Source organism: Hippopotamus amphibius, chromosome 1 (genome assembly GCF_030028045.1).
Source record: "Hippopotamus amphibius kiboko isolate mHipAmp2 chromosome 1, mHipAmp2.hap2, whole genome shotgun sequence".
In the NCBI taxonomy this organism is placed as follows: Eukaryota; Metazoa; Chordata; class Mammalia; order Artiodactyla; family Hippopotamidae; genus Hippopotamus; species Hippopotamus amphibius.
Window position 1 is genome coordinate 179735943 of NC_080186.1, and position 17256 is coordinate 179753198.

General features: G+C 38.2%; 1 protein-coding gene across 9 annotated transcripts in view; it reads right to left on the reverse strand.

Annotated features, from left to right (window-relative positions):
- Positions 1-13832, reverse strand: part of DMXL1 (Dmx like 1) — a 140500-nt gene extending 126668 nt beyond the window's left edge. For all 9 annotated transcript variants that reach the window (XR_009053985.1, XR_009053986.1, XM_057736921.1 and 6 more), the window contains exon 1: positions 13308-13832. Coding sequence is in view for 7 of the 9 variants with exons in the window: in XM_057736921.1 (XP_057592904.1) it covers positions 13308-13394 (87 nt within the window). In the remaining 2 variants the exon portion in view is untranslated. The remainder of the gene's footprint in view (positions 1-13307) is intronic.
- Between the last annotated feature and the right edge of the window lie 3424 nt (positions 13833-17256).

The window sequence follows — 17256 nt, forward strand, 5'->3', positions numbered from 1 at the left end:
TTATGAACACAGAATTTGACTACCTATTTTCACCCTTGGAAAATGAAAAGGAAAAAACTAGTCTTCCTCCCATGTTTCTCCTTTACTCTCACATTATTACCACATCCACAACACTTTTGACAACGTATGTGTGAGGGTTTTAACCACACCAAGCAATTCTATGACACCAACTGACTGTCCTACAATTTAACTCAGTCCTGACACTATCTACTTGGAGATACCATCAGATCCTACAATTTAAGGCTCAGTCTTAACTGAGACTGCCCTCTGCTTCACATATTTCAGATGTTAATCACAAGTAGTAGGTCCCCAGATTACCCACAACTTACGTATAAATCAAAGGTTCCTATGACCACTTTCCTCTTGGATTTGATTATTTGCTAAAACAGTGTGAAGAATTCAGGGAAACACTTAAGTTTGCCAGCTTACTAAAGGATATGATAAAGGGTACAGATAAACAGCCAGATAAGGAGATACATGAGGTGAGGTGTGGGAGGTCCCAAGTGCAGGAGCTTCTGTCCCCACAGCATTGGGGTGCACACCCTCCTGGCACGCAGATGTGTTCACCAACCTGGAAGCTCCCCGAAGCCCTTACTGTTGGGATTTGATGAGGATTTCCTCATGGAGGTATGATTAATTGTTAACTCCATTTCCAGCTGTTCTCCCCTCTGGAGAATGGGTGGTGGGGCTAAAAATTCCAAGTTTCTAATCATGGCTGGGCCTTTCTGGTGACCAGCTGACATCCAGGAGCCCACCCAGAGTTGCCTCACTAGAACAAAAGGTGCTCCTCCAGCCCCTATCACTTGGGAATTTACAAGGGTTTCAGAAGCTCCGTGGCAGAAATGCGGGTGGGGGGTTGAGACCAATACATATATTTTCTACTATCTCCCCAGCAGGGTGAAGAAAAGAAATAGAAACAAATCCTGAACTCTCTCGTAGGTTTTTTTTAAGTTGTAGTTGTATGGACAATGCAATTCTGAAACTATTTTACATGCATTATAGGAATGAGCAAATAAGTCAAGGCTCTCACTGTGTAAGAAAGAGATGTAAAATGGGGAAGACACAGTACATCAGGTAAAGTTGAACTGGAATCAGAAATATTAGCACAAAATCATGCTTTCCAAAGTATACCTATTTTCACGTACACATGTAAACATGTTTGCATATGTGTATGTATGTGTATGTTATATGCATATACATGTGTGTATTTGCTAGTTTTGTCCACTGAAAGGGCCAAGAAATGAACATACTCCAGTAGCAATGAGATCACTTAGCATCTAGACCTTGGTCTCTAACATCACTCCTTATGAAAAGAACCCAGGGCTCTGCAAAAAAAATGGCTAATTTCAGGGCCAAGCAGGATAGTTACAATAAGAGTCTAGAACACTTTGTTATGCCAAGAAGAGATGAGGTACTAGCCTTTCTCACCTTCTGAGATGGCCCACACTCTGTGGAGTGTGTTTCTCTCTGAATAAATCCACTTCTTATCTATCACTTTGTCTCTCACTGAATTCTCTCTGCAATGAGACATCAAGAACCTGAACTTCATTAAGTCCTGAAACCAGGATGCCCGGGGAAGCCATGCATGAGGAGGTATGTCACTCGGGACAGCCCACTATGAAACTTCCTGAGAGGAGTGCTGAGAAAGGCCGCTGGGTGCTGCTGAGTGTCACGCACCGGAACTGCCCATGCTTGCAGAAGCCAGGAGCTGGGAAGCTGTAGGAGTCTGCCAAGAGCGAGACACTAGAACTAGGAAGGAAACCCCCTTTCTCCTGCAAAGGTTCTCCATGGCCCTCTAGTGATGAAGCCTAGCATCATGCAAACTGGCAAAGGAGAAATATTTATTTTTTTATAAATTTATTTATTAAAAAGAAAAAAAAAGAAATGAGGTGCTTTAAAAAAAGAAAAAAGGAAAGAGAAAAAAATGTCAGACAAGAATCATCATCCGTGGATGCTCAATTCAGAAGGAAATTTTGATGAGGATCAAAATATTTGCATGGTGTTAAAATGTCTCTTACACACTGCTTATTAGTTGCAAGGAGGGGGAGAAACAAACAGTTATACAGTGGAGAAACTGGACAACACCATGATGGGTCATCAAAATTAACATCACTAATGACAGATATCATGTGCCTCCACATGTGAAACCTAGAGAAGGACACAACATCATCTATGTAGAATTCTGGCCAAGAATGCACAACCTCAACCTAATCTAAAGGAAACATCAGACAAATGCAAAATGAGAAAAATGTTTGCTTTTTAAAAGGAAGGGGGCAACTATATTCTTCAAAAGTCAATGTCAAAATGAATAAAGAAAAATCATGCTGAAGAGACATGATAACTAAATGTAATATCTGCCCATGGACTGAATCCTGTACTAGAAGGGGTAAAAATGCTATAGTGAACGTTGCTATATCAATTAGTAAAACTGGAACATAGATAACACAGATAATACATTAGATAAAAGCGGTAATGCAGAGTTACGAAGTTGATAACTGTACTGTGATTATGTAAGAGGATATTCCTATTACCATGAAACATAAACTAAAGTATTTAAAGGTAAAAAGTCATGACACACAGAACTTTTCCTCAAGTGGTTCATTAAAAAAATATATGTAGACACACACACATACAATGTGCACAAATGATAAAGAAAATGGGAGTAAACTATTAACAATAGCTAAATCTAGGTAAAGAGAATATAGATGTTCTCATACTATTTTCATTTTTCAACTTTTTCTAGGTACGAAATTATTTTTAAATATTTTCCATGTAGCAATGAAAAACATCTCAAACCCAAATAATTATTTCAAAAAGTTAAAAAATGTTGTCACTTTTTTCTGCTTTCCTCTATCTTTCATTTACTGTAGTCATCTGAGCCTATTTTTTCTCTTTGGCAGGGCTAAATGCTAAGTACTTTTCATTGGAATCCCATTTAATCCTCACAACAAATCCTGTGAGATATTTACTATAATCAATCCATTTTACTGATAAGGAAACTCAAACTTAGATTGAGTAATTGGCTCAAGTCTCAGAGCTAATATGAGACACAAATGAGACTGAAAGCAAGTTATAACTAATGGGAAAGAACATGCTCTTACTCCTTCTGCTGTGCTGCCATACAATGCCTTATAAACAAACATGATATGAATTTAATAACTGTCCTCTAATTTCTTTGTATAATTAAAAATGACTTCTTTGGATGTGAAGCAATCAGAATTCCTAAAACTGCTGATATGAATGTAAAATAAAATGGTATACCACTACTTTGGAAAGCTAAACACAGGCACACTCAATGATCCAGCAATTCTACCTCTAAGTTTATACCCAACAGAAATGTGTCCATATGTACACCTAAAGACATGTACAAGAACATTCATAGCTATTCATAAAAGCTCCAAAGTAGAACCAACTCAAACAGATAAAGGAATGTATACATAAACTCTAGTATGTATATTTAAAATGGATAACCAACAAGGACCTACTGTATAGTGCATGGAACTCTGCTCAATATTCTGTAACAACCTAATTGGTAAAAGAATTACAAAAAGAATAGATACATATACATGTATAACTGAATCACTTTGTTGTACACCTGAAACTAACACAACACTGTTAATCAAGTGTACTCCAATATAAAATAAAAAGTTTAAAAAAATAGTATAATCATACAATGGAATACTATAAAGCAATGGTTCCCAAACTCTCTGGTCTCAGGAATCTTTTGCACACTTAAGAAAATATTGAGAATAATCACTCCAGGTTCCCCGCCCCGAAGAGCTTTAGTTTGTGTGGGTTATCACTATCAATATTTACGCTTTTACAAAACTTAGAAAATATAATACACCAATTGATTAAGTAATCAAAACTTTCCAACAAATAAAAGCCCAGGACCAATTGTCTTTACCAGTAAATTCTACCAATCATTTAAAGAATGATTAACACCAATCCTTCTCAAACTCTTCCAAAAAAAACTGAAGAGGCCATTTAACAAGGCCAGCGTTACCCTGATACCAAAGCTACAAAAGGACACAAGAAAAGAAAACTACAGGCCAATTTCCCTGATGAATATACATGCAAAATCTTCAACAAAATACTAGCAAACTGATTTCAACAGCACATTAAAAAGATCATACACCATAATCAAGTGGGATTTATCCCTGGGATGCAAGGATAGTTCCATAAAGGCCATATATGATAAGCTTACAGCTAATAATGATAAAAAGCTAAAAGCCTTCCTCTAAGATCAGGAACACCCTCTCACTGATTTTATTCAACATAATAGTGGAAGTCCTAGCCAGAGCAATTAGGCAAGAAAAAGAAATAAAAGGTATTTGAATCAGAAAGGAAGATGTAAAATTGTCTGTTTGCAGAAGACAAGATATTATATATAGAAACCCTAAAGACTTCATCAAAAAAGTGTTAGAACTAATAAATGAACTCAGCAAAGTTACAGAATACAAAATCAACATACAAAAATCAACTGTATTTTTATATACTAACAATAAACTATTCGAAAAATAAATTAAGAAAACAATCCAATTTACAATAGCATCAAAAAGAATAAAATACTCAAGAACAAATGTAACCAAGGTGAAAAGTCTTGCATACCAAAAACTATAAGATATTGATTTAAAAAACTGAAGACGACACAAAAAAATGAAAAGACATCTTCTGTTCTTGGACTGGAAGAATAATATTGTTAAAATGTCCATACTACACAAGACCATTTACAGGTTGAATGCAATGTCTATCAAAATTTCAGTGGCATTTTTCACATGGGGAAAAAAAAATCCTAAAATTCACATGGAACCACAAAAGACCACAAATAGCCAAAGCAATCTTAAGGAAGAACTAAGCTAGAACTGTCACATTTCATGACTTGAAACTATATTTACAAAGCTGTAACAATCAAAACAGTATGGTACTGGCATAAAAGCAGACACATAGACCAAAGAACAGAATCATGAGCCCAGACATAACCTACACATATAGAGTGAACTAATCTTTGACAAAGGCACTAAGAATATACAACAGAGAAAAGACAGTTTCTTCAATAAATTGATCCTGGGAAAACTGGCCACCCACATGCAAAAGAATGAAACTGGAACCTTGTCTTACATCACACACAAAAATCAACTCAAAAACAGATTAAAAACTTAAACATAAAATCTGAAACCACAAAAAAAAAAAAAAAGAAGAAGAAGAAGAAGAAGAAGAAAACATAAGGGAAAAGCCCCTTGACAATTAGTGATGATTTTTTGGATACCAAAAGCACAAGCAACAAAGGCAGTAATAAATAAGTAACACTACATTAAACTGAAAAGCTTCTGCACAAGAAAAGAAACCACCAACAAAATGAAAAAGCAACCTACAAAATGGGAGAAAATATTTGCAAACCTTATCTGATATATAAGGGGACTTCCCTGGTGGCACAGCAGTTAAGAATCTACCTGCCAATGCAGGGGACATGGGTTCAATCCCCACTCCAGGAAGACCCCACATGCCGAGGAGCAACTAAGCCCGTGTGCCAACAACTACTGAGTCTGCACTCTAGAGCCTGCAAGCCACAACTATTGAGCCCTTGTGCTGCAACTACTGAAGCCCACACTCCTAGAGCCCATGCTCTGCAACAAGGGAAGCCACTGCAATGAGGAGCCCACACACCACAAAGAAGAGTAGCCCTCACTCATCGCAATTAGAGGAAGCCTGCACACAGCAACGAACACCCAACACAGCAAATAAATAAATTTTTAAAAAATTAAAAAATAAAATATATAAGGAACTCATATAACTCTACAGCAACAAAAAAGAACAATCCAATTAAAAATGGGCAGAAGAGGGACTTCCCTGGTGGCACAGTGGTTAAGAATCTGCCTGCCAATGTAGGGGACATAGGTTCGATCCCTGGTCCAGGAAGATCTCACATGCTTTTGAGCAACTAAGCCCGCGTGCTACAACTACTAAGCATGCACCCTAGAGCCTACGAGCCACAACTACTGAGCCCACGCACCACAACTACTTAAGCCTTCGTGCTCTAGGGCCCTCGTGCTACAACTACTGAGCCTTCGTGCTGCAAATACTGAAGCCCACGCACCTAGAGCCCATGCTCCACAACAAGAGAAGCCATTGCACTGATAAGCCCACATACTGCAAAGAAGAGTAGCCCCCGCTTGCTGCAACTAGAGAAAGCCCACACACAGCAATGAAGACCCAACACAGTCAAGGGAAAAAAATAAAAGAGCAAAAGACTCAAACAGACATTTTTCCAAAGAAGACGTACAAATAGCCAACAGGTACATGAACAGATGTTCAACATTGTTAATCATCAGGGAAATGCCAATCAAAGCTAGATGAGATATCACTTCACACCCATTAGGATGCTATCATCAGAAAAATAAAAGATAAGTGTTGGTGAAGATGTAAAGAAAGGGAATGCTTGTACACTCTTGGTGGGAATGTAAACTGGCACAGCTACTGTGAAAAATAGTACAGAAGAGTCCTGAAAAAATTAAAAGCAGAACTACCATATGTTCCACCGATCCAACTTCTAGGATTATATCCAAAGATGACGCAATCAGTATAAGAAATATCTGCACTCTCATATTCATTTCAGCATTGTTCACAATAGCCAAGATATGGAAGCAACCTAAGTGTCCATCAGTGAATGAATGGATAAAGTGTTTTATACACATGTACAAACACAAACACAAAAGAATATTATTCAGTCATAAAAAAGAAGAAAATCCTGCCACTTATGACAACTTTGAGGGCATTATGCTGTCAGACAGAGAAAGACAAATACTGTACATATGTATTCCACTTATATGTGGAGTATAAAAACATTGAACTAGGACTTCCCTGGTAGTGCAGTGGTTAAGAATCTGCCTGCCAAAGCAGGGGACACAGGTTCAATCCCTGGGCTGGGAAGATCCCACATGCCACAGAGCAACTAAGCCCATGTGCCACAATTACTGAGCCTGTGCTCTGGAGCCCATGAGCTACAACTATTGAGCCCACATGCCACAACTACTGAAGCCCAAGCACCTAGAGCCTGTGCTCTGCAGCAAGAGAAGCCACCTCAATGAGAAGCTGGTGCAACGCAACGAAGAGTAGCCCTCCCACCCCACTGCCTGTCTGCAACTACAGAAAGCCCGTGCACAGCAACGGAGACCCAACTCAGCCAATAAATAAATAAATAATAAATTTTTTTAAAAACTGAACTAATAGAAACATTGTACTAACAGAATAGAATGGTGGTTGCCAGGGGCTATGGGTGGGGGAAATGGGAGATGTTGGTCAAGGATACAAACTTTCAGTTACAATATGAATGAGTTCCAGGGATCTAAGGTATGGGCATGGTGACTATAGTTAACAGTATTGTATTATACAGTTGAAAGTTGCTATTAGAAGAAAGCTTTAATGTTCTCATCATAACAACAACAAAATGGTAATTATGTGAGTTAAAGGGTACCTTACCTCAGGGGTCCCCAAGCCCCAGGGCTGTGGACCATACCAGTCTATTGCCTGTTAGGAACCAGGCCACTCAGCAGGAGGTGAGCGGTGGGCAAGCAAGTGAAGTTTCATCTGTCGCTCCCCATCGCTCCCCACAGCTCGCATTACGGCCTGAACACCCCCCACCAACACTCACACGCCCGTCCATGGAAAAACTGTCTTCCGTGAAACCAGTCCCCAGTGCCAAAAAGGCTGGGGACTGCTACACTAACTAACCTTATTGTGGTAAAGATTTCACAATATATATGTGTATCAAATCATCAGACTGTACACCTAAAACTTACACAATATTAATGTCAATTGTAACTCAATAAAGTTTGGCGGGGGGGGGGGGGGGCAGAGAAAGATGAATCCGTACAGATATTCTAAACTGGATACCATGCAAAAATCACTTGAAACAGACATATCTTCTTATGGATATTTTTAATAGATTATTAAAATTAATTAAATCTCTAGAGTTTATACAACGTGATGAGTTAATAAGCATGGAAGTACACCAAACCAAACCGGAAAAACAAACTTTAAAATGGTCTCTGCACCCAAAGTTCATAGCAGCACTATTTACAACAGCCAAGACATGGAAGCAACCTAAATGCCCATTGACAGATGAATGGATAAACAAGATGTGGTACGTATATACAATGGAATATTACTCGGCCATAAAAAGAGAATGAAATATTGCCATTTGCAGCAATATGAATGGACCTAGAGAATATCACAATAAGTGAAGTCAGGGACAGAAAGACAAACATCATATGATATTACTGATATGTGGAATCTATATACAAGTGGTAAATTACAAGTATGGGATTAAAGATACAAAGTACGACATAAAACAGATAAGCAACACAGATTTACTATATAATACAGGGAACAATATTCTTGTAATAACCTACAATGGAAAACAATCATATATATACACACACACATATATATATCTCCAAATCACTTTGCAGTACACCTGAAACTAACACAATATTGTAAATCAACTATACTTCAATTTTAAAAAGTCGATCAACATAATTTACACTAATGTGAATTACAAAATAAGGAAGAAAAAACAAATAAAATGGGCTGTGTATGATTTTTAAATAATCCATCTCTACTAAATTCTTAAATAAAAATAACTCATCTATCTGGTTTTAAATAAAAACCTAAGGTGTAATACTATACATAACATTATAAACCAAAATCTAAAACCAGAATTTTAGATTTTTTCCCAAAATAAATTGTTCTGAAAAATTCATTTCAAGGTGCCTTGTTATTATCAAAACAATAAGAACAGCACTGGTTTATCAAATAATTTGCCATGCTACATAAATTTCAAAATTAATATGCATATATTGCAACTGGTACACTAGCTGCTTCTGCCAAAAGATCTGTAATCAGAATAACCTATTACTAAGCAATGAAAATTAAACTGACAAATGAAAATCCTTTTATAAGGCATATGTAATATTCAGATTACTAACTTTGAGACTAAACAAGGCGCAAGAAAGAACTGAGTTCATATGTGTGCTATGAAGCATATAACTGTAATATAATTTTTAACTCTAAATTTGGCAGACCTTTTCAAATATTCTAAATTTCAAAAATTACCCAAGGTTGCAATAGTCAGCATTCTAATTTGGAAATCCTGTGATTTCTGTACAACACTAAGATTTCCTGTTTTCACTCTTTCATTTTAACCAACTATACCAGGTAAATATCCCAAAGAATTTCTTCCTGGTGTACTTCCTGGTTAAATGAGTTATGTTTGGCACGTTGCAATTAACATTATTCTCATTTTTTTAAAACACAATGTTAAGAATTCCTATTCAATAATTTTAAAGATACCTTAATACTATTTAAAGCATAATATTTTAGAATAGGCCAAATATTTAAAAAGAAGTCCAATTTGTACTCGTAATGTCATATGAGCACCACGAAAATCATTCTCTTTCTCTACAAACAAACAATATCGAACTTTCCCCTCTTGTATTCTCTCCATCCACAAACATTAACGTGCTTCTCCAAAAAAAGAACCTCCTATAAAGCCTTCCCTACAGTGAACGAAACAAAAAGTTAAACTGAAGGATGCTTACTATTACAGAAAGAAGGAGAATGCTAATTCAGCCTCCATATCTCTACCAACGCCCAGAGAGCTGCAGTCGGTCTTTTGACTTCTAATCTGGGTCCCCCTGGCTGGGAACACTGAATTGTCTAATACAAGAGGGAGTGTGGAGCTATTACATGTTTGCTGTTCCTCGTATAGCAAAGGCATTCAAATTCCATACTAGAGACAGGAAGTCCTAAATATTAATACAACCTGTCTCTTGGAAATTATCTCCCTTTCCATTTCAGTAAAAACACAATGTCAACACTAAGTATGGATAATCTATTGTTTTTAAAACACAAGTCACCAGCATGCACAGAAATACTAGAAAATCTAGATTCTAACTATGCCTGTTTTTAACTTATATTTGTGTTTTATATAGAAAATATTTTTTATTCTAAAAACAAAAGTTGTCAACAGATCAGGACCAGGTTGCTCATATACTTACACTCTAAAGACAGTATGAAATTAATAAGGAAAAGGAGTGAGGGAAGAATTCATGTAAAGAAAGAAAAATTAAAGAACTTTTGCTTGGTACACCTGAACTCTCTCCTGGTTACTCATCTGATATTTATGGTAAAATGTGTAAATAACTGACTTTGAAAAAAAATTTTTTAATTTTAATTGAGGTATTTTATTTGGACTCAAATCTAAATTACTAAAAAATTTTTTAAAACCACAATTTTTAATTATATAGCAATAAGATGACTTTATCTATTATTCATCAATTCAACCAGTATTTATCAAGCACTTTTTATGTGCTAGGCATAATAATGAGTTTAGCCTTTATAATAATTCACATTTTTAAGGGTTTTACAGGTACGAAGCAATGAACTTAGCACTTTTTCATGTAACAACCTTACGAATAAGTTCTTCTTTAGCCCCACTTTACAGATGAGAAAAAAAGAAATTCAAAGGATATAAAAGAACTTGCCCATGGATATCTAACTAAACTATAAGGACTAGGTTGGAATCAAATTCAGGTAATGACTCTTGTGTTAGGTGACACCAGTACTTCAATCACTGTTCCAGGCACTCACAATGAAACTGTGGAAGACATACACAAGGCAAAACAGGTTACTAAAATAATGAAAGTGCAAATAAAGTGCTTTGAAAGTATAAGAGACAAGGTCACTGCCTAGTAGAAGCTTTCTTATTAAGAGAAAAGTCAAAATAGTTTGATGCCAGTTTAAGTAGTAAAAAAGTATCTAATACATATACTAACTATATTAGTAATTTCATATTTTAAAATCTAGAATCCATGAGAAATGACACTCAATTTCATTTCAATTTAAAACCTGTCAGACTGTATTCAGAAAACAGGATCTCATCTCTTGTAATCTTTCAAAACAAGAATAAGTTATCTTATTTAGAGACAGGAATTACAATCGTAAGTCTGTCTTTAAGGAAGGCATAATGTAACAGGAGAAACAAAATAATTCTTCAAGTGGGCCTGCAAGAGGAAGATTTCATGTCTCTAGCTCAGGTAAAACTGGAATTTAGAGTTTTTTAGTCTGCACATACCATGTACCATTAATGTCTGCTCTCTTCCTATGAAAAGAAAAAGAAGCCAAAATCAAAAGAGGTTAAAAACAAAATTCAAGAAGTAAAACAACAGATTCTACTTTTTTAGAAAAGAGGGTACCTTTAAGAGAGATAAATTTAACATGTATATAGTGTCCAGCAGACTGAGGGCAAGAAATTTAGTTTATAACGGAACTATTTAAAAAGTCAGGGATGGATTAGCTGCAAAGGAAACAAGATGATTATTAATCAACTACCACGAAAATTATAGGGGTCTGAGATCTCTTTACAGTAAAAAACAATAACAAAATGTTCATTTTTACCTTATTTACTGGACTGATTCTTGAGATCTGGGAGTAATCTGCAGTAGCTTGGTGGGAGATGATTAAAGCCTGGTCTGTGGAAACAGACTTTAAAATTCAGTAGAACTGAGCAACAAGCTACATGATGGCGTAGGATACCCTTATCTTTGACACAATAACTCACCTCTCCTTTAAAATAACAGACGCATTCACCAAGATTTTATATACACTTAGAAGAGTCATCTAGGTGTATAAATAGGCCAGCATATTGTATATGCTTTGAAGTTCACATCACTGTTTACATAGATTCTGAATGCCTTCTCAGAAAAAGTTGTTAGAATTTACATCGGAGGAAGCACTCATACAATTTTAGGAGAAGGCAGAGAATGTAATGTTACCATCCTATAATCTCCCACTAGCAAAATCTCTTTAGGATTATCTTTACTTTCTAAATAGCAAGACAGTGAGCAATGTTCAACTGTGGGGAGACTACACTTGCCTACTGAGACCCTCAGAGTTCACTCTCCTCTTGGAGCCCTGAGGTGAGGTTAACATTTAGAATTAGAATCTCTAAAACTGCTAGTATCAAGTGCAAGTTAAAGTGTGTATAAGTCACTCTACAGGGGAGGTACAGACTCTATTCGAAAGCAAAGTACTTGGCTGGCACAGATCTAAAAGCACAATTCAGGTATTAAATGCCGACGCCATGTTAAATAATGACTATTATTTTTTTCTATTATTTATTCCAACTGATAAAGACGACCAAAAAAAAGTCAAAAGTGGATGAGAGGAAACCCTGGGGCACCTATTAAGCTGTTTATCTTGTTTCACTTTTTTACAGAGACTAAGCTTTACGTTCAGTCACACTAAGAGATAGCTATTCAAGTTGTAGCAAAAAGCATGAACACTATACATATATTCAGATATAGGCTATCGTGCAATACTGACTTATAGCTTGAAATTATAAAAGCTAGAGTTAATTCTAAAAAAAAAAAACCTATAGTTAATGCAGAAAATGTCAATATACTGGTAAAGAGCAAAAATTGGGGGCCCTCCTCCTTTCACTATCTGGGGAAAACAAATGGAAAACAAAAGACACTTTCATTTAAGCTTTAACCTGGAATTACCACTACAGAGCAAAGAGGAGTTTTACTTTAAAAACAGTCATGCAACTTTCAGTAATTAATGTGAACAGTCTAAAATAAATGAAAGTCTCCCAGGACTACTAAACTGTTACATATGGAATTCAAAGGATGGCAGGAGTGAACCATTTATGAAAAATAGCTTTTTCTTTCCAAAGTTATTCCCAGTTAATTTAAAGAAAAATAAATGAAAAGCACTGTTTTCACTCTATTTTTACTCAGCGCTGGTTGTTGACAGCAATCAGTAACTGTTTTAATTGTTTTTAAGACACCCCCTCTTTTTAAGTACAAAGATATTTGACCTAAACTTTGAGGAAGAAACGACACCAATCCCAACTATTCCTAAACTTGATAATCAGAGCCTATGGAGTAGGGCAATAAAAAGCCCACACACACATGACACAGCAACGATTCTCGCATAAACGACTCTGGTAAACCTCCCCAGCCCAAGGACGTCGGATTAGAAACTTTAAAAATCCTTACAAAACATTCTAACTTCCGAGTTCAGCCTTTGTACACTGAGTACCCAGATGACCGAAGCGTACTGCCTCCTTGGTTCTCAAAGGCTAGGTCCGCCGGCCCTAAGGGGCGGGGACCTCCGCGGGGGTCGTGCGGACCCCCGCGAGGGCGACGAGGCTTTCCTGGCTTCTGCCCGTCACTCGGGGCCAAGCCCGGCTGACTCAGGGGCGCGGACTCGCCACGGGCGACACGGGAGCCTCCCTCACTCACCGTGAAGCGCTGGTCGCCGACGCTTCCCACGGAGAAGCAGTGGTCGCCGGGGTTCACAGCCCCGGTCAGCACCTGGTGCAGGTTCATGTCGGCGCCTCAGTCCAGCAACGGACGTCGCGTCCGGCTCATGCCCGGGGTCAGCGGCCGCGTCCCTCCCTCCTTCCCTCACGGGCGGCGGCCGCTCTTAGGAGGAGACGGCGGCAGCGACAGGAGCCAGGAGCTGGAGCCGCTCTGCTGCGGCCCGCAGCTCATCCCGAGCCCCCGCGGGCGAGGCCCGGAGGGGCGGGCCGGCGAGCGGGCGGAGCGCCGCGATCGTCCGCGCACCTGTCACAGCCCGGGCGGGCCCAGGTGAAGCTCGGGGTCAACCCCGGGCCGACTCACCGGCCAGGAGGGCCACGCCGTCCGCAACACTTCCTTTGGGCTCTGGGTGGCCGGCCCGACCGAGCCCCAGCGGCGCAAGCAGCACGCGCTCGCCCTCCCCACCTGACCTGGCCCTTCCCGGCTCCGGTGCCTGCCACCCCCACTGCCCTCGGCGGCTCTCTACGCGTCGCTAGGTCGCTTTGGCCGAAATATCGCGAGATTCTCGCGGCGGAAAGGAATACTGCGGCAAAGGATTCCCTTTTTTACCACAGTGTACAGAAAGGCAAATGAAAAACGCCCCTTCGAGTGAGATATTAGCCAATCCCGAGTTCCAGTCCACCTGAGGCTCCGCCCACTGTTGAGGACGGCCCAATCTCTTTGAGGCTTGTGAGGGAAGCTGTGTATTTGAATGTTGAACTTAAGGAGCCTAATAAAAACATACAAAGAGCCTTGGATGAAGCGAGGGTTGTCAAATTATGCTTTAGGTTAGGGCTTAATCTGGCTGTTGGGCCAGAAAGCTTAAAAGCGAGAAGTGCATTGCACAATAAATGCAGTGGGGCGGGGCGGGGCGGGGGGGGGGGGGGAAGACCTCGGACCTGGTAGAGACTACAAGTCCCAGCAAGCACCGCTCCCGTAGGCGGCCCGTGAATACTCCAAGAGAATGTGGACGCTGCGGCGTCTCTGTCCCCGCGTAGCGGTTACTCTGTGAGGACGCGGGTTTCCAGTTCGCAAAAAAGGAAATTTCTGAAAGGTCTGAACATTTGACAAGTACTAAAATGAAGTGTTTTCACCAAAGTTTAACTTAACATTCGTTTTGAAGTAGTGCTGATAATAATACTGTACCAGCCCTGCGTTGAGCTGGTGTTTTGAAAAAACCTTAGAATTCAAAAATGATTAGTGGCAGTCTCAACTGTGAGATTCAACTCTTTGTATTTTGACACAAGTTTTGTATTATTATTGATAAACATCTGTTTATGTCTCCTCCCGTGTACCCTCTCGGGGACAAGCTGTCTTGTATCCCAAGTGTATAGCGCAGTGCACTTTCCAATCTAGGTGTTCAGTGAGTGAATGTAAATAGGAGCTCACCACCAAAAAAAGAGTAGTTTTTTAAAAAATTACTAAACATTTTGATTTTATACTCATTTCTTGTAAAACCAAAAATCAAACAAACAAAAAACCCCCCAAAAAGCCTTCACACTATTACTTGGATGGGAGGAGTACCAGTAATTTTATTTCCTTGTGCTATTCCTAAGTTTTTTGCAATGTATGTATATTTTGTTTTGCAATACAAATTTTTAAAAAGCTACTTTAAAAATAAGCTTAAGAAAAGAATCTAGGGACTTCCCCAGTGGCACAGTTGTTAAGAATCTGCCTGCCAGTGCAGGGGACATGGGTTTGATCCCTGTTCCAGGAAGATCCCCTATGCCCCAGAGCAACTAAGCCCTAGTGTGCCACAAATACTGAGCCTGTGCTCTAGAGCCTGTGAGCCGCCACTGTTGAGCCCTTGAGCCACAACTACTGAAGCCAGCTCACCTAGAGCCCATGCTCCGCAAGAAGAGAAGCCACCGCAGTGAGAATCCATGCACCCACAATGAAGAGTAGCCCCTGCTTGCCGCAATTAGAAAAAGCCAATAAATAAATAAATAAAATCTAAAAAAGAGTGGATATATGTATATGTATAACTGATATACTTTGCTGTACAGCAGAAACTAATGCAGCATTGTAAAACAGCTATATGCTAATAAAAATTTTTTAAAATAAATTCGAGCCATCTCCCTTTTTTTAATTTGAAAGATGTAAATGAATTCCATTATTTATCCCAGTTTCCTCATAAAAATGAGGGATATAAAACTTGTCTTTAAAAAAACTATTTTACTGAGGTCTAGCATACTTACGGTTTAACTTGTGTTTTAGTTATTAATTCAGATTTTACTTTAAATGACTAAGTTAATTTTATATTTTAGATCTTAAATCAAAATTTATCTGTGTTTCACATAAATTCTGCATCTAGCCCAAAGTTTAACATGTTTACTGATTCTATTCTGCTTATCTTTTGGTTTTGAAGGGCATACTGTATAGCAGAATAAAAGAAACTAAGGGACCTAGTCATTGGGAAATCTGAGATCTACTCCTGATCTCTCATTTGCTGTATGACCATGGAAAATGTCTCGTTAACTTTAAGACTGTTTTCCTCATCTGTAAAATTAACAAGTTTAACCTGATTATCAACAACATTTTGCTTGGCATTTTTATTCCTGATAAACATCCGTTAGTTTTTGTTAAATTCTTTCATCCTTGAAATAGACAGAGTTTGACTCCTGGCCTAATTAGTCATTTAGACAAGTTACTTAATCTCTCTGTGCTTTACTTTCCTTATCTATAAAGTAGCAATAGTAATAGACTGTTTTCATACAATTATCATGAAGATTAAATGAGCACAGTGTTTAGCGCAAAGTCAGAATTCTATAGATATTAGTTACTCATTATTACTATTATTATTAAATTAAACCTAATCTTTGACATATTCTTTCTAAAATTTTCCATATCGTATTAAACCTCAGTCCATATCAAATTTTCCAGTGATGGTTGAGATGCCACAGATGCTCTGAGGCCATCCTGGTCTGTATCCAAAGCTATGGAACTACAGTACAACAACTAATGAAAAGCAGGGGCATTCCTTTGCCTCTTATTCCAAAAAAAATTGCCTGTTAACCTATCTTTGATGTTTAGCAGATGAACTGTTTCAATGAAACAACTAAATTCTTGTACTGTATCTGTTTATTCCATTACAACTACAGCCTGCTGTCTGGTTTTATATAGTCCTTGAGAATAATTTTTACATTTTTAAATGGTTGAAAAAAATCAATAGAAGAAAAATATTTCATGATACGTGAAAATTATATGAAATTCCTATGTCCATAATTAAAATTTTATTGGAACACTGCAATGCATAGATATTTAGGTATTGTCTATGGCTGCTTTTACACTACAACTGCAGAGTTGAGTAGTTTCAACAGAGACCGTATATCCTGCAAAGCAAAATATTTACTGTTTGGCCCGTTAGAGAAAAAGTTTGCTGACCCCTAATGTATAGGAAGGATCTTCTACTGCTCTATGATCTATGAAATAGTTTTCACTGTGCAGAATAGTGGTTGTACTGCATGACCACTCAGCTTAATTAGTAAAACATTTCATGTTGATGATTATACAAGCATCTACTGTGTCCCTGATTCCCCAGTATTTATCATAGCACAGAGTAGATACTAATAGTTGAACTGAAGAATGAATATAGACAGGACCTGACTTACATATATATATAAAGGGTCCCTGAAGAACTACCTTGGAGAAGTGGCTGTAGACAATCCCTTTGCTTTCAAACTGCTGCTCTTCATAGATCACCCTGTAATGTCACTCATCTCCCATTAACAAAGTTCTATTCAACCCTAAGTCCATTTCTGACTTCTTGTGAAACTTGGGCATAACTCTGACCTTGTGGTAAAATTAGTAAGATAAGGAAATGAAGGCCATGAAGGTAAATTGTACGTCTGCCTTTCATGCTCCCTCCCCTGTCCCCTTCTGCCCAGAGGCC